The following is a 19739-nucleotide window of genomic DNA, read 5'->3' on the forward strand; positions in this document are numbered from 1 at the left end:
TAGCCCAGATCCCTTTTCCATCTCCTTCTCTAGTCTTTGGGGGATCAGTCTTGCCAATTTACACACAGTAACAATTGTCAGAGAGGAACAAGCAAGATTTGTGAACTGGTGAAGACCTTCTTACTATGTGTTTTCCTTCCTGAACGAGTTCTGCCATCCAGTGAGGGGGAGGGGGCAGATAATACATAAAGAAACACGAGAAGCAATGGGTTCTAGTGGGAGCACAGTGGACTGGTGTTCCAGCGTGGATGAGTTCTCAATCTCCACCTCCTTACATAGTAGCATCCAAAGATAGTCATCATCAATTTCTTCCCTTCCCATACATGCATCCACCCCTCAGATTAAGAGAGGGAGTCGGTTTGCCCTTGCCTTGAGCTGGCTTTAGTGACTTATTTAACCAATATAATGTGGTGGAAGTGACATTCTGGAACTTCTAAGACTAGGTCAAAAGAAAACTTGCCACTCCCTCCTGTTCTCCTGATGACTTGTTCTGGGACGATCCTTGAAACTCAGCCCTAAGTTGTGAGAAGCCCAGGCCACGTCATGAGGCCATGTGTGTGCTCTGGTTGACAGTCACAGCTGAACTTCCAGCCCACAGCCAGCGTCACCTGCTAGCCAGCTTGGCTATCCAGCCCAGTCGAGGCTTCAGATGACTCCTGACTGCAAACACCTGGGAGACCCCATGTGAGAACTGCCAAGATGAGCACAATCAACCCACACGACCATGAGGTATAACAATAAATTGCTGTTTTTGAGCCACTGCATTTTGGAGTAGTTTATTATGCAATAATAGATAATCAGAACAATTACTAACTAGCTTTTACCTTAGACAAATCAGTTTGCATCTTTGCATCTCAGTCTCTTCATCTGTAAAATAAAGAGGTGAGCCTAGAACATCTCAAAGGTCACCTTAAACCAAATGATGCTACAGCTTCAGTTTTCATGACAGCCTCAAAATGATGATCAATGGTATATCCATTTTTTGCTGAAATAACCACAAAGTTCAGAGTAAGCCAAGCTCCTCTTGGCAGAATGAAATGTTTAAGGAGGACCAGAAAGAAGTGAATGATACACCAATAAAGAAGAGGGAAACATAAAAGAGAACAGTGCAAGTTCAATATACCTTCTCATTCAAAAAAATAAAACATTTACTACTTACTCGCTATTATATTTAACACGCTTAATAACATAAGTCTTTCCATCAATTCTGTGTTTTGCTTTGAAAACTTGGCCAAATCCACCTGTGCCAATTGGTTCTATTTCTTTAAAATCCTTGGCAAACCTTAAAGACAAATACCACTGTTATTCTGAGATTCAGTGTCCACACTTCCCTCCTCCCCACCCGCTTTCTCTGTAATGGCACTTATGAAATGGACTGTATAACAAACGTGATTCGCTCTTTCTAATAAGAAAGGTCCACTTGGCAGAAACTCTTGACTCACAAAGGGCAGTCCCTCCTCATGCTCCTCCCATAGATAGCCCAACATAACAGATCATCCCTGGGAGTCATAGTCAACTCTTGGCTGTTCAAGAGCCATGATAAAGAATCCTATCACAAGCACAAAATATTAGAAAGAATTGCCATATTGTGTGCCACAGCCACCACCATGCTCTTGTAAGAGAAATGGGCATAGGCTCTGAGCCTGCCTAGGTTCATAACTACCTGGTTTTCTCTCCTCCTTCATGCCCCATATTCCATCACTAAGCCCTGTCAATTCTACTACCAAAACATATCTCTGATATCTGTCCACTTTTCTCCACCTCCAACATCTTCATCCCAGCCCACACCTGCCTCAGGCTCCTGCAGTACCTTGACTCCTGCAGTACCCAGACCTCTGACTTTCTGTCCTGCCCTGCTCCCATCCACGATCCACACGGCAACCAGAGCGATGGAAGCTGAGTCTGATCATGGCTCTCTACTGCCAAAACCCTCCAGTCTCTCAACCTTTGCATTCAGCAAAAAACAGAAAGCCCTTAAGTGGCTTGCATGGTGCCACATGATGTGGCCCTTGCCTCCCCCTGCGGCCTCATCTCATGGCACTGTGCCCGGCTCACTGTACTCCCAACACACTCCAAGCCTCCTGTCTGCTTCTTGAGCACTCAGCATCACCTTTTCCACCCTCTCCTTCCCAATGCTCTTCCTTACACCCAGCACAGAGCCCCTCACTGCTCTGTGCTAACTCATCCTTCAGGCCTCCCCACAAATGTGACCTCACTGGCTTGCCTCACCTCTCACCCTAAATCCAGGGGTCCTGCTTCCATTCTCCCCATGTCATTGCTTTTCCTTCAGAGCTCTGACCATAGGTTGCAATGGTAGAGTTTACATGTAATTGTTCATTTAATGTCGGTCATCCCCACAAAACTCCACAAGAGCAGGAACCATTTTTCTATTTGTTCCTACTATAAACCCAAGGCCTAGCACAGTGCCAATTATATATTAGATGCTTAATAAATATTTGTTGATTCCTTATTGTTTTTTAAACTTATATTCAGTGCCCCCTGTTGCAAATAGGCCTCCTTCATTTTAGATATTTCATTTAAACCCAAATACCCTTTGGGTATTTGGAGGAACCGTTTTTTCAAGTGAAATGTGGTATGGAGCTAGAAAACAGAAAACAAATTCAGGTAGATCAATTCTGATCCCTACAGAAGTACTTTCTTAAAAAAAAATCATTGGTTTGCAGGAGTATTTGCTTTCAATATTAAAAACTTCCACAGATGCCAGAGAAATGCACATAAGCATCAGAGAGATCTACATGTACCACACTCCCTTTGGGTTTGTCTAAATCTTACTTCTCCAAGAGATGACGATCCTTTGTAGGGCTGATTTTCCTACAACAATTAAACTGTTTAGGCGGAAACATAATTTAACCTCATAACAGGCCCTTAAGAATCTTCTGTTGAATGAACATATGCTTAAACAATTCTATTTCAGAGTTCCATCTTACCTGACGTCCACAGTATGCTTGTTTCCATTCCCCTCAGGAGGATAAAATCTAGGTGCCAAATTTCTAAAAATTAAGAGTAGAATGTAAAACTCAAATAAAACTGGAATCAAATATAACTTGTTTAGAGTAGGTTTTATGTCTTGCACTAGGCTTTTTATATTTTGAGTCAACTATTAGAATAACAGGGTAGCAAGTGTTAACCTTTTTTCTTTATAAAACTATTTACCTACAGTTCTCCTCTGTCTTCTAATAATGTTTCATCCCTTTCCTGGTTCCTTTTCTCATCTTAAAACACTCATTGTTGACATGCCACTAGCCTCTCCTTTTCTTCCTCTGGACTCAAAACCTCAGGAAGTGCACCTGCTTGCACCCTCATTCTGACTGTTATTCTGGGAATAAGCCACATGCAACTGGAAGTGCAAACACCACCTAAAACTGAACATATCCAAATTGCTATCTTCCCTCTAAGCCCTCAAGTCTTCAACTTCCTTAGCACCATCAATGCCATGGTTCTTGACTGTGTCCCATTCCAAATGGAGCACTCTTCAACTCCTGTCTCCTGTGCGTCTTCTTCGTGCTGTCACCCAGATACTGCACTCAAGTCATATCTAGTCTTCCTTTACAGTGTCTCTCACCAGTTCTCCTCATCCCTCCTCATTGTTGCAGTAACCGTGGCTGAGGGCCTCATCACCTCACACGCAGACCTCTCTTCTCTCCATCCATGCATTCACGCCAGGATCATCTTCTTCAACACATCATCCACTGTTCAGGATTCACTGGTGGCTCATAATGGCTCCTGCTGCCATCTCACCCTCATTTCTGACTATATTTACAATCTTGCTGTTCTCTTCAGTTAAAGAAACCAATTCACCGGAATTGACGTAACATTCGATCTTTTTTCTTTTACCCAAGTTTATGACATTATTTTAACCCTACTTACTTGTATTTGATCTTTTTTCTTTTACCCAATTTTATGACATTATTTTAACCCTACTTACTTGTTTGCAAAATAATGCACTTCTCTTGAAAACATCTCTCCAAGCCCACTCCCTTGTCAGCCTCATGCAAAATAATACTCTTAACTAATTACTCTTGCAATACCCCCTAGCATTTTATGTCTACAGTGTAGCATGTGCCTATATTCAAAGATTTCTCTACACATTTAAATTATTGTTTGTAGATTTCAAGCTTTCTACTTCTGAAACACCACTCAAATTAGAGTGTACAACACTCTAAAATATTGAAGACATAATAAATAAGGGTAGCAGATCAAGTCTAAAATAAAACTGCAGTTCAAACTATGTCCAAATGAACAATGACACTCACCTTTTTACCTTCTTGTGACTACTTCTGAGACCATTCTATAACAAAAGAAAACAGAAAGTCATTTCAGATGATTAAATCAGTCATCTTACATTCTCTTATTCTTCCTCCTGTACTTCTAGAAGGCTCTGTGACCATGTTTCTTAGTCCATCAGTATCTGTACTCTCATCAAGCCCTATACCAACACTTAGTATTGCAAGACTTAAATTTTGCCAATCTGATGGGTTTGGAATGGTATCTAATTGTTTTGATTTGCATTTCCCTGATTTTTAGTAAAGTAAATCACCTTTTCATGTTTGTTGCCCATTTGGGTATCTCTTCTCTGAAATGTCTGTTCAGATACTTTATACATTTTTCTACTGAGTTGCTTATCTTTTCATTATTGATTTGTAGTTCTTTATAAACAGAATACTTTTGTAACACTAATCATTACCATAAAAAGTATGTGATTTTTTTATTTTGAGACACGGTCTTTCTACGTTGCCCAGGCTGGTCTTGAACTCCTGGGCTCAAGTGATCCTCCCGCCTCAGCCTCCCAAGGAGCTGGGACTACGGGCACATGCCACCACACCCAGCTAAAACATTATATGATTTTTAAGTTTATTTTTAATTTTAAGTTTAGTTCTGATTTTTACAAATAGAAACAAAACTACATTAATGAACCTTTAAATATCATCTAGCTGGGTGGTAGAGAAAAGATCACAGGCATATACTAAAATACAAGGGTGAGTAGGGAAAGATGGAAGTGAAGTATGGAAGAATTTTGCATGTGAGGAATGGGGGTTTATAAAGAAAAGAGGGAGTCAAAAGGCTACTGAATGTTATTATTTAATAAGAGTGCATGAGGTAAAAATATCAAAATTATGGTGGAATACTGGAGATCATTTTTAAATGAGGAAACACAGGAAAGTAAGATTAAGTAGGAAGTTTAGAAACTAATACCATACCATAGAATATGAAGAATCACTTAAACTGTCACCGTTATGATTTCTCATTGGTGCATTTGCTGAAAAGATAATTTCCAATGATGATTCGGAAGCACTAGAAGAAAAGGGTATAATTCTTAGTTTATTAATTCTATTTTTTATCACTAGTTTCTCCAAATCCTCCTTAAACATTAAAATTTTTCATAAAAGTTGCTCTTTCAAGGCAACAATTTGAATGTGTTAAATATCACAATTGTTTGTCTACACATACCATTTGCTGGTCTCAGAAGGGATGCTTCTGGAATTATACTCAGCAGTAAAAGAACAAGAATCAGCTTTCTGAAAGAAAGAGCAGCCCTTTGTAGGCTTAAATGCAACTAAATTACTTCTTGACAGTGGCTCCCAGTCTCTACGTACTATCACACTTATGTCCCCACATTTACCAAACCTACAATCATAAATAATTATAAAATTAATACACTTTTATTGATGTTTGATTTGGATTTAAAAACAACCCTGAGTTGCCAACAGAACTTTTATCCCACTGGGGCCTCATGGCTCCATGACTTATGGTTCATTGGTGTGACACACAATAGAGGAATCATTTTGCTACACGACTATCTGGCTGCTTTGGCATTATATAAACACTGTCTAACCTCAAATCAACATCAGAAGGAATTTTAAAATATAAAAATTAAATCCAAAAGCAGTACATACCATATAGGGGTCTTCCAATTGCATCTGCAAATATGCATTTTTAGCAGCCAATTGTTTTGCCTCCTGTTTAGTAGAACCTTTACCAATATGAAATTCTCTCTGCCCAATTTTGCATTTACAATGAAACCTAGGAGAAATGAGACAGTACTTATCCAAATATGAAAAATATAGGAAATCTAACTTATGATTTGAAAAAAATCACATAGTAACAAGAAATTAAGATAACACTAATTTATTAGAGTTATATTTCATATCTTGTATAATTTAAACCTTCAATAAGATGGGGAACTGATTTGTCTGAATAACCAGGATTAGCTGATGTCTCAGCTTGCATTTTCCAGGCAACTTCTAACTCTTTGTTGCTTTCTTGAAAGATCTGGCACAAAGGCACTAAGTGGTGATTTTTTAAAACTCCCCAGAGATCAAAAGATATGGAGGTAGGGAAGAAAGAAAGAGACCCTGTGAATTTTTCAGAGATGCTCAAATGGGAAAGAAAAGGCCAGTAGAGAAAGTAGGGCTTCTACAGGAGAAGCTGTGAGGTTACAGTGCTATGGCCTTTGTAGGAGATGAGCATAGCATAGATTTTGCTCTAACTTCAGCATTTTCTATGTGCACAAAAACTTAAGAAAATCCCAACAGTGTATATACCCCACACTTTCCTTATATTAGATGTAAGGACATTTGTGCTTAGGCAACGCTTCAAGGGGTAAAGCAATAGACATGGCAATTTATATCATGAAATTACTATATATTATTGCAAGATTATTCCAGTATTTGCATTTCTTTTAATTTATGTTTCAAGTGGAGGTCACAGACAGAAACACATCCAACCAGAGTAAGTCTTCCCTGGTAGGCCCTGAATTAAAGAGCTGGGCTGAGCAACTGGGTCATTGCTATAGCTGCTGTTTTGTTCAGGTATCCCCAAATAGACTTCTCTCTTTTAGGTATTTAATGTTAGAGTGCTTAATTCAAAGGAATCAAAAAAGTGAGCTACGGAAAAATAAAATAGTCTTCTAATTATTGAGGTGGGTTCACAGAATTCACTTTTGACTATTTCATTCCAATGAATACTGTCACATTTTTCTCTTCCTGGTTCTGGCCCAAAAGTCATCAGAGTAAAAAGCAAATGGCTGAGTTACTTCATAGGACAGTATACTAAATGGGACTATTTGCCACTTATTTTATGTTTTTTCTTCTCTCTCATTTCACCAGTTAGTTGTAGTTGAGAACAATCTCCCTCATACTCATTTGCTTCCTCTTTTTTCCAGTTCCAATTTGTTCTTTAGACTCAATTCCACACATCTTAGCTCACTGGTGATGTTCCCAGTAACTCTCAAGCTCTGGTTCATCTGTCTCCCTCATCAGATCCCTCAAATCCTGGTCTCTTCAAAGTCTAGGGCTAGAAGGCATTCCTTCTGATACATGGCATTTTTCCATTTAATCAAATACGAGAGACAAACACCTGGACAAACAGCTCCCTAATCTGACAACAGTGGGGAGTCATTCTGCTCATGTGGCACAAAGATTGTCACACAGTTACTGCTATTGTGACCTCAGTGATGGGAAGATCTCCGTGTCCTGCAAGCAGAGGTACCCTGTACTCTCTCAGGTGTCCCACAGCTAAACCATTCAGATATACCTTGGAAATAAAGGATTACCCTAATTTGATCAATTATGGTAGATGGATCTCATGGCTACAGCAATTAAGCATTTTGATTACAAATTATAAGTCCCCATTTGCTTATGAATCATATGAAACCTTCCATACAGAAATGTACAAAAAGAAATATTTCTGGAAAATTAGATAAGCATGGATTTATTTATAAAAAGAAGCCCACTTTATTGCTTAGATATAAGAAAACAGAAGGCAGCTGGGCGCCGTGGCTCACGCCTGTAATCCTAGCACTGTGGGAGGCCAAGGCGAGAGGATCACTTGAAGTCAGGAGTTCGAGACCAACCTGAGCAAGAGACCCCCGTCTCTACTAAAAATAGAAAAAATTAGCCAGGTCTGGTGGTGCATGCCTGTAATCCCAGCTACTTGGGAGGCTGAGGCAGGAGGATGCTTGAGCCCAGGAGTTTGAGGTTGCTATGAACTAGGCTGATGTCACGGCACTCTAACCCGGGCAACAAAGCAAGACTTTGTCTCAAAAAAAATAAATAAATAAATAAAAAAGAATTAAAAAAAAAAAAAAAACAGAAGGAAAGGCTGAACTACATCTCACCTCATGGGCCCTTGGTCCTTCAATTGACGTTGTTCATAATTTACAGTTACTTTTGCCTTCTGGGCAATCCTATTAACAAGGCCTACGTAATTCCCAATGGAGAATGCTTCTGAAGTGTCTGTTGTCGATGAGAGAGGACTAACTGCCTACAAAGAAAAAAAAATTTGTTTAATATAAATGACAACAAAGATTGACCCTTTTATTTTATTTTTTCTAATAAAAGTACTAAAAGAGCAATTTGAAAGACAACTTAGATGCTATGTGTTTCGCTACTATATCACGTTGAGTAAAAGTATAACTATATACCTCCCTCTACCAGAAAAAAAAACCCACAAGGACAAATTTTAGCAATAAGAAAGAAATCAGCCATTTTCCTTTTATAGTTTCGTAAGGAAAACCAAAATTGTCCATTTTTTTGTTTTTTCCTTGCAAAGTACGATAACACTTTCTAGCTTGCTGTACCCTTTCTTTTTCTTTTTTTCCTTTAAATCATTCTATGACTGGGCAGTACCCTTTCTAAATCTCAAAAAAGAGGGCAACAGATATTAGCATAAAGCTGTATCCTGGATTAAAACTTAATGAAAAAGATGACTATAACAGCATCATTCCTGCTATTGTTATTTATACCTTCTTTTTTTCTTAATCTGACATCTTGTTCAAAGTTTTTCTAATTTATTAATCTTGTAAAAAAACTAGCTTTTGGTTTTATTGATTTTTTTGTAATTATTTCTTTGTTTCTTTTAGATTAATTTCTTCCATTATTATTTTCTTTCTTCTGCTTTTTGAGGGGAAGATATTCCATTGTTTTTTCTAACTTCTTGGCTCTTCTAGCTCATTAATAGTTATGATTGGTTATTTTGCTTGATTTTTTTCCAGTGTTGGTTAGAAGGATGATATCTTGAAGTAAGTTTTTTCAGTATCTTGAAAGTTCAATTTTTCCAAAATTTTCAATATCTGAGAACGGTCCTCTGTGTCTCACAGGTAAATGACTTCATGTATCATTTTATAACCATTGCTCCACCCTTACCTGGTTTTTAAGGTTGCTGTACACAGCATGAAACTTGTTTTTTTTTCCTGAGACAGAGAGTCTTGCTCTGTCACCCAGGCTAGAGTGACGTGGCATCAGCCTCGCTCACAACAACCTCAAACTCCTGGGGCTCAAGTGATCCTCTTGCTTCAGCCTCCCAAGAAGCTGAAACTACAGGCACATGTCACCATGCCCAGCTAAATTTTCTATTTTTAGTAGAGACAGGGTCTTGCTCTTGTTCAGGCTGGTGTCAAAACTCTTGGCCTCAAGTGATCCTCCTGGCTTGGCCTCCCAAAGTACTAGGATTACAGGCGTGAGCCACCACACCTGGCCACTTTTTAAAATATTTTTCCATTTTACATGTTTTCTTTCTTCTTCCTAGGTGCATGTAGCATTCTTTCTTCATCCCTGGAGCTCAGTATTTTCATAATGATCAAGGTTGATCTGAGTGGTTCTGTATTTTCCTGTATCTTTGAGTTGTTTTAATCTACAGTCAAGTTTTTCTTTATTTCATAAACATTTTCTGCTGAATATCTTCAGATCGTTTCATTCTGCACTATTTACTCTGTTCTCATCTTCAGGGATTCCAATTACACATATATTGGTTCTCCATTAACTACCCTCCATATACAGTTGGCTACCCTTATCCACGGGCTCCACATCCCCTGATTCAACCAAACTTGGATCAAAAATATCTGAAAAAAAAAAGGATGTTTGCACCTGTACTAAACATGTACAGATTTTTTCCTTGTCATTATTCCCTAAACAATAGAGTATAACAACTATTTACATAGCATTTATATTGCATTAAGTGTTATAAGTAATCTAGAAATGATTGAAAGTATAGCCATGTTCCACATGACGTTTCAGTCAACAACTGACGGCATATATGACAGTGATCCCGTAAGATTATAATGGAGCTGAAAAATTCCTATCACCTAGCGATGTCATTGCCATGGTAATGTCATAGTTCAATGCACTATTCACATATTTGTGGTGGTGCTAGTGTAAACAAACCTACTGTGCTGCAAGTTGTACAAAAGTATATAGCACATACAATTATTAGTAGACAGTACTGGATAATGATAATAAACAACTATGTTATTGGTGTATGTATTTACTATACTATGCTTTCTATCATTATTTTATTTATTTATTTATTTTACATTTTTTTTGTTATTATTTCAGCATATTGTGGGGGTACAGAGGTTTAGGTTATGTATATTGCCCTTGTCCCCCCACCCCCCTGAGTCAGGGCTTCAAACGTGTCCATTCTATCATTATTTTAGAGTATATTCCTTCTATTTATTTAAAAAAAAAAAGTTAATTGCAAAACAGCCTCAGGCAGGTCCTTCAGGAGGTGTTCCAGAAGGAGGTATTGTTATAGGAGATGAGAGCTCCATGTGTATATTACCCCTGAAGGCCTTCCAATGGGACAAGATGTGGAGGTAGAAGGCAGTGATATAGATGATCCTGACCCTCTGTAGGCCTAGGTTAATGTGTGTACTTGTGTCTTAGTTTTTAACAAAAAAGTTTAAAAAGTAAAAAGAAATAAAAGATTTTAAAAACAGAAAAAAAGCTTACAGAATAAGGATATAAAGAAACAAAATAAAATACTTTTGTATAGCTGTACAATGTGTGTGTTGAGCTAAGCGTTATTACAAAAGAGTCAAAATGTTAAAAAAATTTAACTTTTATAAAGTAGTAAAGTTACAGTAAGCTAAGGTTAATTTATAATTGAAGAAAAAATGTTTATAAATTTAGTGTACCCCATGCGTATAGTGTTTGTAAAGTCCACAGTAGTGTACAGTAATGTCCTAGGCCTTCACATCCACTCACTGCTCACTCACTGACTCACCTAGAGCAACTTCCAGTCCTGCAAGCTCCATTCATGGTAGGTGCCCCGTACAGGTACCACTTCTTATCTTTTATACTGCATTTTTACTGTCATTTTCTATATTTAGATATACAAGTATTATATTTACCATTGTGTTACAATTGCTCACAGTATTCAGTATATTAACAAACTGTACAGGTTTGTAGCCTAGGAGCAATAGGCTATACAATATTGTTTAGGTGTGTCATAGGCTATACTATCCAGGGTTGTGTAAGTATAGTCTATGATGTTTGCACAATGACAAAATTGCCTAACAATGCATTTCTCAGAACATATCCCAGTCCATAAGTGATGAATGACTATATAGAGGAGGATATGCGAAGTTATATGCAAATATTATGCCATTTTATACAAAGGACTTGAATTCAGTGGATTTTGGCATCTGTGAGGGGTCCTGGAACCAATTCCCTACAGATACTGAGGGACAATTGTACATCATTTTCCCTACAATCATTTTTACCTCTTTTTCCTTTTATTTCTTTTTTTTATTTCAAAATATTAAGGCGTTACAAATGTTTTTGGTTACATAGATCACTTTTATAATGCTTGCAATCATGGCTATAAGTGTGCCCATCACCCAAATAGTGTTCACTGTACCTGTTAGGTAGGTTTTTGCCCCTCTCTCCCCACTCTTTTTCCTTTTCTACTATACTTGCTCAATTAGATGGAAGGGACTCCTTCTAGAACCTGTCAGCTCAATTCTCACTAAACATTTCTCACTTTTCCATATGTGTTCAGCTCTAGAGTATTTAACTGCTGCTGACACTCTAAATAAATATTATCCAGCTTTGCCCATTATTTCCTAGGTGTATCTCTCACTAGAAATAGAGACAGGGAAAAAGGATTGAACCAAACTCTTGAATGTAAAGAAATATAAAATAGATCTGTGAGTTCCTTTTTACTAAGAAAAAAGGCAATCACTCACCTTGTTTTCTTTATTAAGTATCTCAACAGCTAATTTGGCCGCAGCATTTTTTGCTTCCTTCTTTGTTTTACCTTCAGCTCCTGGAAATTTTCTGCCATCTATTATAACTTGAAATGTAAACCTGATTACAAAGAAAATAGTCATAAAATATTATACAACTCATGCACCATCTAAGGACAAGTGCTCTAAGTGCCACTGCCTCCTATGACGACCTTTGAGGGTTTGAACTTATGTTCAATATATAATTTAAGCAGTCACCCAAACCAGCACATCTTCTTGAAGCATAGAAAGGTTTCTATACCCCCTTTTTCCTTTGGAGTCATCTGGGGTGACCATTTTATGCTAAGAGGATTCTCACAGAACTCTTTGGCAACTTTGCTATAGGGCTAAAGTATTAAAACCTCAACATTGTGCCAGAGTTTCCATTTCCCTAGTAGGGCCATACCCTTTTTTATAGCAACTTACCTTAGGTCATGTGCAGGTCCTGTCTTAGGCAGTTCACGATACTCAAGTGCTACATTTTTTTTCTGCCGGTATCTATTAAGTTCCTCCATGAAGAAACCTGGGGAACGATCACTGGCCATTTCTTCTTCCCGTAACCTACAGTAGAAGAGATATTTGAATGAGTGATACTAACAGAACATATTTAACCTGATTTTTCCCAATCCAGTTTAAAAGACAAATAGAGGTATGACTCATCTCGGCTCCACAGAAATTCAGAGACTTTCTTTCAAAACCATTCTTCCTCTCTCATGGACTGCACAACAAAGCTAATTTCTCCAAAATTTCCTACTTTCAAAACTCAACTGGCCAGTGAAAGAATAGGGCCCTTCTCTTTAACTCTGCTCTCTGCTTCCATTGAGTGTCAAGTACAAATTTGTCCATTTGCTTAAAAGGGAAAAAGGCTGCTAGAGTATAATTAGGTTTTTTAATGTTCAGAAGAAAAAGATTTAGAGTATATATAAGTGAAATTTATGAAATTATGAAGGATTTAGCTATATGAAAATAGATTCTCCAATATAACCCAAAAAATCCCCCAAATTTTGCAGAAATCAATTTTAGAATAATTTAACCCATGGGTAAATTAAGACCCCAGTTTACAGACCTAACTGGACCAAGACAGTGCCAATAATTTAAATTACAAACAAAATTTGGAGGATATAGAATCTAAATGTAAGAGCCCAAACTATAAAACCTTTTGAAGAAAACATAAGGGTAAATCTTCATGACCTTGGATTTGGTGATGAAATCTTAGATATGAGAGCAAAAGCACAAGCAACAAAAGAAAACATAGATAAATCAGGCTTCATCAAAATTAAGAACTTTTGTACGTCAAAGGACACGATGGGCCGGGTAATCCCAGCACTTTGGGAGGCTAAGGAGTGAGGATTGCTTGAGGCCAGGAGTTGGAGACCAGCCTGAGCAACACAGCAAGACCTCATTTCTACAAAAATAAAAATTAATCAAGCATAGTAACACGCACCTGTAATCCCAGCTACTAAGGAGGCTGAGGCAGGAGAATCACTTGAGCCCAGAAGTTAGAGGTTGCAGTGAGCTATGATCACACCACTGCATTCCAGTCTGGGCAACAGAGACAGACCCTATCTCTAAAAAAATTAAAATTAAAATAATGATAATAATAACAAAGGACACTATGAAGAAAATGAAAAGCCAATCTACAGAATGGAATGCCTATAAATCATATATCTGATAAGGGTATAGTAGTACAGTATCCAGAATATATAAAGAACTCCAGGCCGGGCGCGGTGGCTCACGCCTGTAATCCTAGCACTCTGGGAGGCCAAGGCGGGTGGATCGCTCGAGGTCAGGAGTTTGAGACCAGCAAGAGCGAGACCCTGTCTCTACTAAAAATAGAAAAGAAATTATCTGGCCTACTAAAATATATAGAAAAAAAAATTAGCTGGGCATGGTGGCGCATGCCTGTAGCCCCAGCTACTCGGGAGGCTGAGGCAGTAGGATCGCTTAAGCCCAGGAGTTTGAGGTTGCTGTGAGCTAGGCTGACGCCACGGCACTCACTCTAGCCCGGGCAACAAAGTGAGACTCTGTCTCAAAAAAAAAAAAAAAAAAAAGAACTCCAACAACTCAACAACAAAATGACAACCCAATTAAAAAACAGGTAAGGTACTTGAACAGATATTTCTCCAAAGAAGATATACAAATGGCCAACAAGCACATGAAAATATGCTCAACATCATTAGTCATTTGCAGAAATGCAAATCAAAACCACAACTAAATACCATTTCACACCCACTAGGATGGCAACAATAATAATAATAATTAAAAAATGAAAGTGTGTGTGAGGATGTAGAGAAACTGGAATCCTCATACATTGCTGATGGGAATGTAAAACAATGCAACTGCTGGGGAAAACAGTGTGGTATTTCCTCCAAAAGTTAAACTTGGAATTGCCATACAATCCAGCAATTCCATTTTCAGTTATTTCAAAGAATTGTAAAACAAATTTTCAAACAAATACTTACACATGAATGTTCATAGCAGCACTGTTCACAATAGCCAAAAAGTAGAAACAAACCAAGTGTCCATGAACCGATGAATGGTAAACAAAATGTGGTGTATCCACATGATGGAATATTATTCAGACATAATAAGAAATGAAGTACTGGCTGGGTGAGGTGGCTCACACCTATAATCCTAGCACTCTGGGGGGCTGAGGTGGGAGGATCGCTTGAGGTCAGGGAGTTTGAGACCAGCCTGAGCAAGAGCAAGACCTCGTCTCTACTAAAAATAGAAAGAAATTAGCTGGACAACTAAAAATATATAGAAAAAATTAGCCGGGCATGGTGGCATATGCCTGTAGTCCCAGCTACTTGAGAGGCTGAGGCAGGAGGATTGCTTGAGCCCAAGAGTTTGAGGTTGCTGTGAGTTAGGCTGATGCCACGGCACTCTAGCCTGGGCAACAGAGTGAGACTCTGTCTCAAAAAAAAAAAAAAAGGAAATGAAGTACTGATACATGCTACAACATGGATGACTCTCAAAAACATTATGCTCAATGAAAAAAGCCAGACATAAAAGATCATAAAATATTGTATGATTCCATTTATGTGAAACATCCAGAATAGGTAAATCCATAGAGACAGAAAGCAGACCCTGTTAGACCTCTTCTTTCTTGTTGGAAAGCTCTTTTGATTTTCTTTCTTCCAGGGCCACTCTTTCTACCATTCCTTAATCTTCGTAGACTGTAAATGTTGGTGTGATCCAAAGATCCTATTCTCTTCACTCTATACTTTCTTCTTTAGGTGATGTCTTTCATGTCCATGATTTCAATGACCACCTACATGTCATTAACTCTAAAATTTACATATCCTTTTTGAACCTCTCTCTGAGTTTTAGATCTCTCTATCTCCACTTGAACACCTTGAATGAACTTTAAACTCAAAATATCCAAAACTGCATTTATGATCTTCCCCAAACTGTTTTGGAGTTTCCTTTCTCAGAAAATGACTCTACTATCCATCCAAGTCTGAAAACCATGAATCTGAGAGGCATCCTTGACATTTCCTCTCCCTATCTTCTAATCTATAACTAGGTCCTACTACCAAAATTTTTCTACTTCTCAACAATGTCTATAGCCACCATCCTGGTTCAAGCCACCAACACCTCACTCCTGGACGGCTGCAAGAATCTCAGAACCAGTTCCTACAGCTACTTCAATTCCTTCTCTACCCTGTACCCTGCAGCCATCATGATCTTTTTTTTTTCCTTTTTTTTTTTTTTACATTTTAAAATTGTGATAAAATATACATAAGATGAAATTTATCCTTTTAACCACTTTTCAGTGTACAATTCACTGGCATTAAGTCCAGTCACAATGTTGTACAGCCATCACCACTATCCACATCCAGAACTCTTTTCATTATGCCAAACAGAAAGTCTGTATCCCTAAAGCAATAAATCCCCATTTCTTCCTCTTTTCAGTCCCTGCTAACCTCTATTCTACTTTCTGTCTCTATAAATTTGCCTATTCTAGGTACCTCATAAAAGTGGAATCATATAATATTTTTCCTTTTGTGTCTGATTATTTCACTTAGCATAATGTCTTCAAAGTTCATCCATGTTATAGGATGTGTCAGAATTTCCTCCCTTTTTAAGGCTGAATAATATTCCCTGTATGTTTATAACACATTTTCTTTATCCATTCATTTGTTGATGGACATTTGGGTTATTTCCACCTTTTGGCTATAATGAATAATACTGCTATGAACACTGGTGTATAAATATTTGTTTAAGTCTCTACTTTCAAATATTTACGATATATACCTAGAAGTGGAGGTGAATCATATGGTAATTCTATGTTTAATTTTTGGAGGAACCACCAAGTTGTTTTTCACAGTGGCTATGCCATTTTACATTTCCACTAGCAATGCACAAGAGTTCCAGTTTCTCCATATCCTCATCAATACTTATAATTTTCTATTTTTTTTTTACAATAGCCACATTGCAATCTTTTTCAAACATTGATCCAATCATGCAGCCTCCACAAGCCACTGAAATAGTTCTTGTCAAGGTTACCAACGGCTTCCCCATCACTAAATCTGGTAGTTTTTAGTCCTTGTCTACCAACATTTGATATGGTTGTTCATTCCCTTCTTCCTCCTACCCCCTTCTTAGCTTAGACTTCTAAGACACCCACTCTCCCAGTTTTCTTCCTTTCTCACAAGCTATTCCTTTTCTGACTCCTTTCCTGGTCCCTCTTCATCTTCCTTTCTTCTAGAGATTGTAGTATCCTGGGGCCCAGTCCTTAGACCTGCTCTTCTCCACTTACACTCACTCCCCTGGTGACCACCTCCAAGTTTGTGGCTTTAAATTTCACCTCCACAGTGACGGTTCTCAAAAATACATCTCCACCATTGACTCTTTCCTGAATCCCTAACTGCCTCTGTCCAACCCATTTCCCTCCTAAAATGCTCTTGGCTCTATCCTCTTCTGCTGCCTTTGCTTGGTCAACTCCTACTTCCTACAGATATCACTTCAAAATCCCCGACACTCTTTCTTTCACTGGCTCTTTCACAGTCCTTGTCCTCTTTATTACAATTGCTTATTTATGACTGTTTTCCAAAATGGAACATGAGTTACAAGAGGAAAGGGAACAGGCTTATAATAGGGACTCAATAATGAATGAATACCAAAGTATCTCCAGATCCTGCCTCCAAGACTTGTCACCTGCTTTCCTCTAAACTTGTAATGCAGTATCTGCATCCTCTGTCTACCAGACAACCTCCAATCATCGATTCGGATCAACACAGCCTTCTTTGATGCTGTAGCATCAGTTAGTGCCCCTCCATGGGCTGCCACTCTACCTTGCCAGACCCTCGTCACAGCCCTCACTGCTTTTTAAACTAATCCTTGAGCCCTTTGGGGAGCAAGTTCTATGTCTTACTCATTCACCAAAAATAAATCTCCATTGTAATCACTAACAAATGGTATTTGTCCATTTTACTCATGCCCAGAAATTACTCCGGCTGTAGCTCCATTCCTTTCCAGCAGACTATGAGGCCCCCCAAACCCCCACAGACTGAGCCTCCTGCAAGTACTGCACAATAATTCACACATAACATGCATTCAACTGGTATCTGATTCATAAAGGAATAAACTACAGGTAGAGAGTTTTGGATCTTCAGGTTCAAATAAGCAAACTGAAGAACAAGAGCATAATCTGCCTAAGAGTGTACACTCCAAAGTGACAGCAGAGAGCATGTCTTTTAGCTTCCATCTGGCAAAGCATTTTTAGTACTAAAGAAAACGTAAAAACTTCCAATAGGAAGTCTCATTATTCCAGAATTCAAAGAGAATTTATGAATTACCACTCATTTAACAAATATATAATGAGCACCTATTATGTACTAGGTGCTGCTGAACAAAATCCTGCTCTTGTGAACTTAGTGGTGGAGGAACACAAATCCATAAAGAAAATGTCACAGGGTGATAAGAACTACGGTGAAAACTGAAGTAGGGTAAGGAGAGCAGAGAGGGCAGAGTGGGGTTTGCATTATGTGCAGGTTGTTGGGGGAAGGCTGCTCTGATAAGCAGGCGTTGGAAGAAGTGAGGGATTTGCCCAAACAGGTGTCTGGGGGAAGAGCTTTCCGGGAAGAAGGAAGGGGCAGTGCAAAGGCCTAGAGACGGAGCATGCTTGACTGGGCCCTAGGAACAGGAAGGAAGCCATGGCAGCCAGGGGCCTTGCCTGGCCCTAACAAGCGGTTATACTGCAGCGATCCCCAACTTTTTTGGCACCAGGGTCCGGTTTCATGGAAGACAGTTTTTCTCCGGGGAGGGGAGGATGGGGGAGGAGGCGGGAGCGGAGCTCAGGCGGTGATGCGGGGCCCAGTTCCTAACAGGCCGCAGGCAGTTCCAAGGGGGTTGGGGACCTCAGGTTTCTAGAATTCTGACAAGACAGGCAGCTATGGAGGAGGTCTGAGAGAGGGAGTGTCTGGTTCTGACTTAAAGGAACACTTAGCTGCGGAGGAGTGGGAAAGAGCGATGGGGTGGAGGTGGGGGGAGGCAGACAGAGCGGGGGCAGGAGCTGAGACTGGGCAATTGGGAAACTATCGCAACCCTCCAGGCACGAGATTTTTAGCCAGAGACTATTTAGCCAACCTATGGGCATTTCAGGCCTCCATGTTTCCCGTCCGCCTATCGAGTCATTGCGCGATCCGTTTTCGCCTAGACTCCCCCAGCCCCCAACCTCTGCCTGGGAGATAGTTTTTACCTGCACTGAACAAAATTTTTCGTGGGAGGAAAATGGTTTTTAGTTCCCATCGCGTTCCGCGATCCTTTCCGGGGATCCGGGAAGGGCCCCCTCCTGGCCGCGGGCCTGGGACGGCGCTCCGGGGCGGCCTGGCCGGGGGCTGCCGATCCGCGTCCCCGTCGTCCCGCGCTCTCCGGCGCCCACCAGCCGGGCTCCCCATGCGCCGCCGCGCCGGGCGGAGAGCAGCGCGTCTGGGCGGCTCGCTCTCGGTTTCGTTTTCCTCCCGGACTCCTCCTTCCTCTCCCGCCACCCGGTCCCCTCCCGCACAAGCGCGCTGCTGCCCCGCAGGGTGCGCGGGAGGCGTCCGGGACCCCGCACCCCGGGCGCCCCTGGGGCAGTTACCGACCCCTGCGGGGAAGCGCCGGCCGGGAGGAGAGGACCCCGTTGCCCCGCTGTGATCCCACTTACTCTTCAACGCTCACATTTGGGGTGGGGTTGGGGAGGTGGATATTATGGGCTCCATTTGACAATAGAAGAAACTGAGTAAGTGAACTCACCCGGGGACCCGCCGCCGGTAGGTGGCAACCCCAGGATCCAGTTCAAGTCGGGGCCCGTGCCCCTCCCTCCATTCCTCACTGCTGCTCCCTCAAGTCCACGAAGTTGGTGAGGAGAGGCCTGGGGCGTAATCGCCCTTGAACCCGTTCCCACCCATCCATCCGTCCTGGACAGGTACTTGCCTGCCCCCTTACCAGGCACCTGCAGTTAAGGAGCGCCACCTGCTTCCTACCGGACCTCCTGGAGTTTCCTTCCAAAGTGCAACTTCCTACCGGACCTCGTGGAGTTTCCTACCAAAGTGCAATGCAAGTAGCCCTCTATTTATAATAAACCCTACTCACCTGATGGTTTGTGACACACTCCCAGAGTCACACTGGCTCATTGCCACAGTGACTTAAGAGTATTGAAAATTTGTCTTGTCTCACACGCCAGTCGATGCATATATCCTCACAATACCGGGAGATAGGCGCCACT

At 40.2% G+C, this 19739-nt stretch overlaps 1 protein-coding gene across 4 annotated transcripts in view; it reads right to left on the reverse strand.

Annotated features, from left to right (window-relative positions):
- EIF2AK2 (eukaryotic translation initiation factor 2 alpha kinase 2) overlaps positions 1-19508 on the reverse strand; it is a 33462-nt gene extending 13954 nt beyond the window's left edge. The window contains exons 1-10 of one of the 4 annotated variants that reach the window (XM_045549403.1): positions 19460-19508; positions 12452-12586; positions 11987-12107; positions 8138-8283; positions 5916-6042; positions 5470-5537; positions 5220-5313; positions 4275-4309; positions 2949-3011; positions 1160-1282 (exon numbers count right to left, since the gene is read on the reverse strand). In XM_045549403.1, the coding sequence (XP_045405359.1) occupies positions 1160-1282; positions 2949-3011; positions 4275-4309; positions 5220-5313; positions 5470-5537; positions 5916-6042; positions 8138-8283; positions 11987-12107; positions 12452-12570 (896 nt within the window). In that variant the 5' untranslated portion in view covers positions 12571-12586; positions 19460-19508. Of the gene's footprint in view, positions 1-1159; positions 1283-2948; positions 3012-4274; positions 4310-5219; positions 5314-5469; positions 5538-5915; positions 6043-8137; positions 8284-11986; positions 12108-12451; positions 12587-18731; positions 18936-19267; positions 19382-19459 lie in introns of those variants that run through there. The other 3 variants (XM_045549405.1, XM_045549404.1, XM_045549402.1) reach the window with 3 other exon arrangements.
- Positions 19509-19739: the final 231 nt, after the last annotated feature.

This window comes from Lemur catta, chromosome 4 (assembly GCF_020740605.2).
Source record: "Lemur catta isolate mLemCat1 chromosome 4, mLemCat1.pri, whole genome shotgun sequence".
Lineage (NCBI taxonomy): Eukaryota > Metazoa > Chordata > Mammalia > Primates > Lemuridae > Lemur > Lemur catta.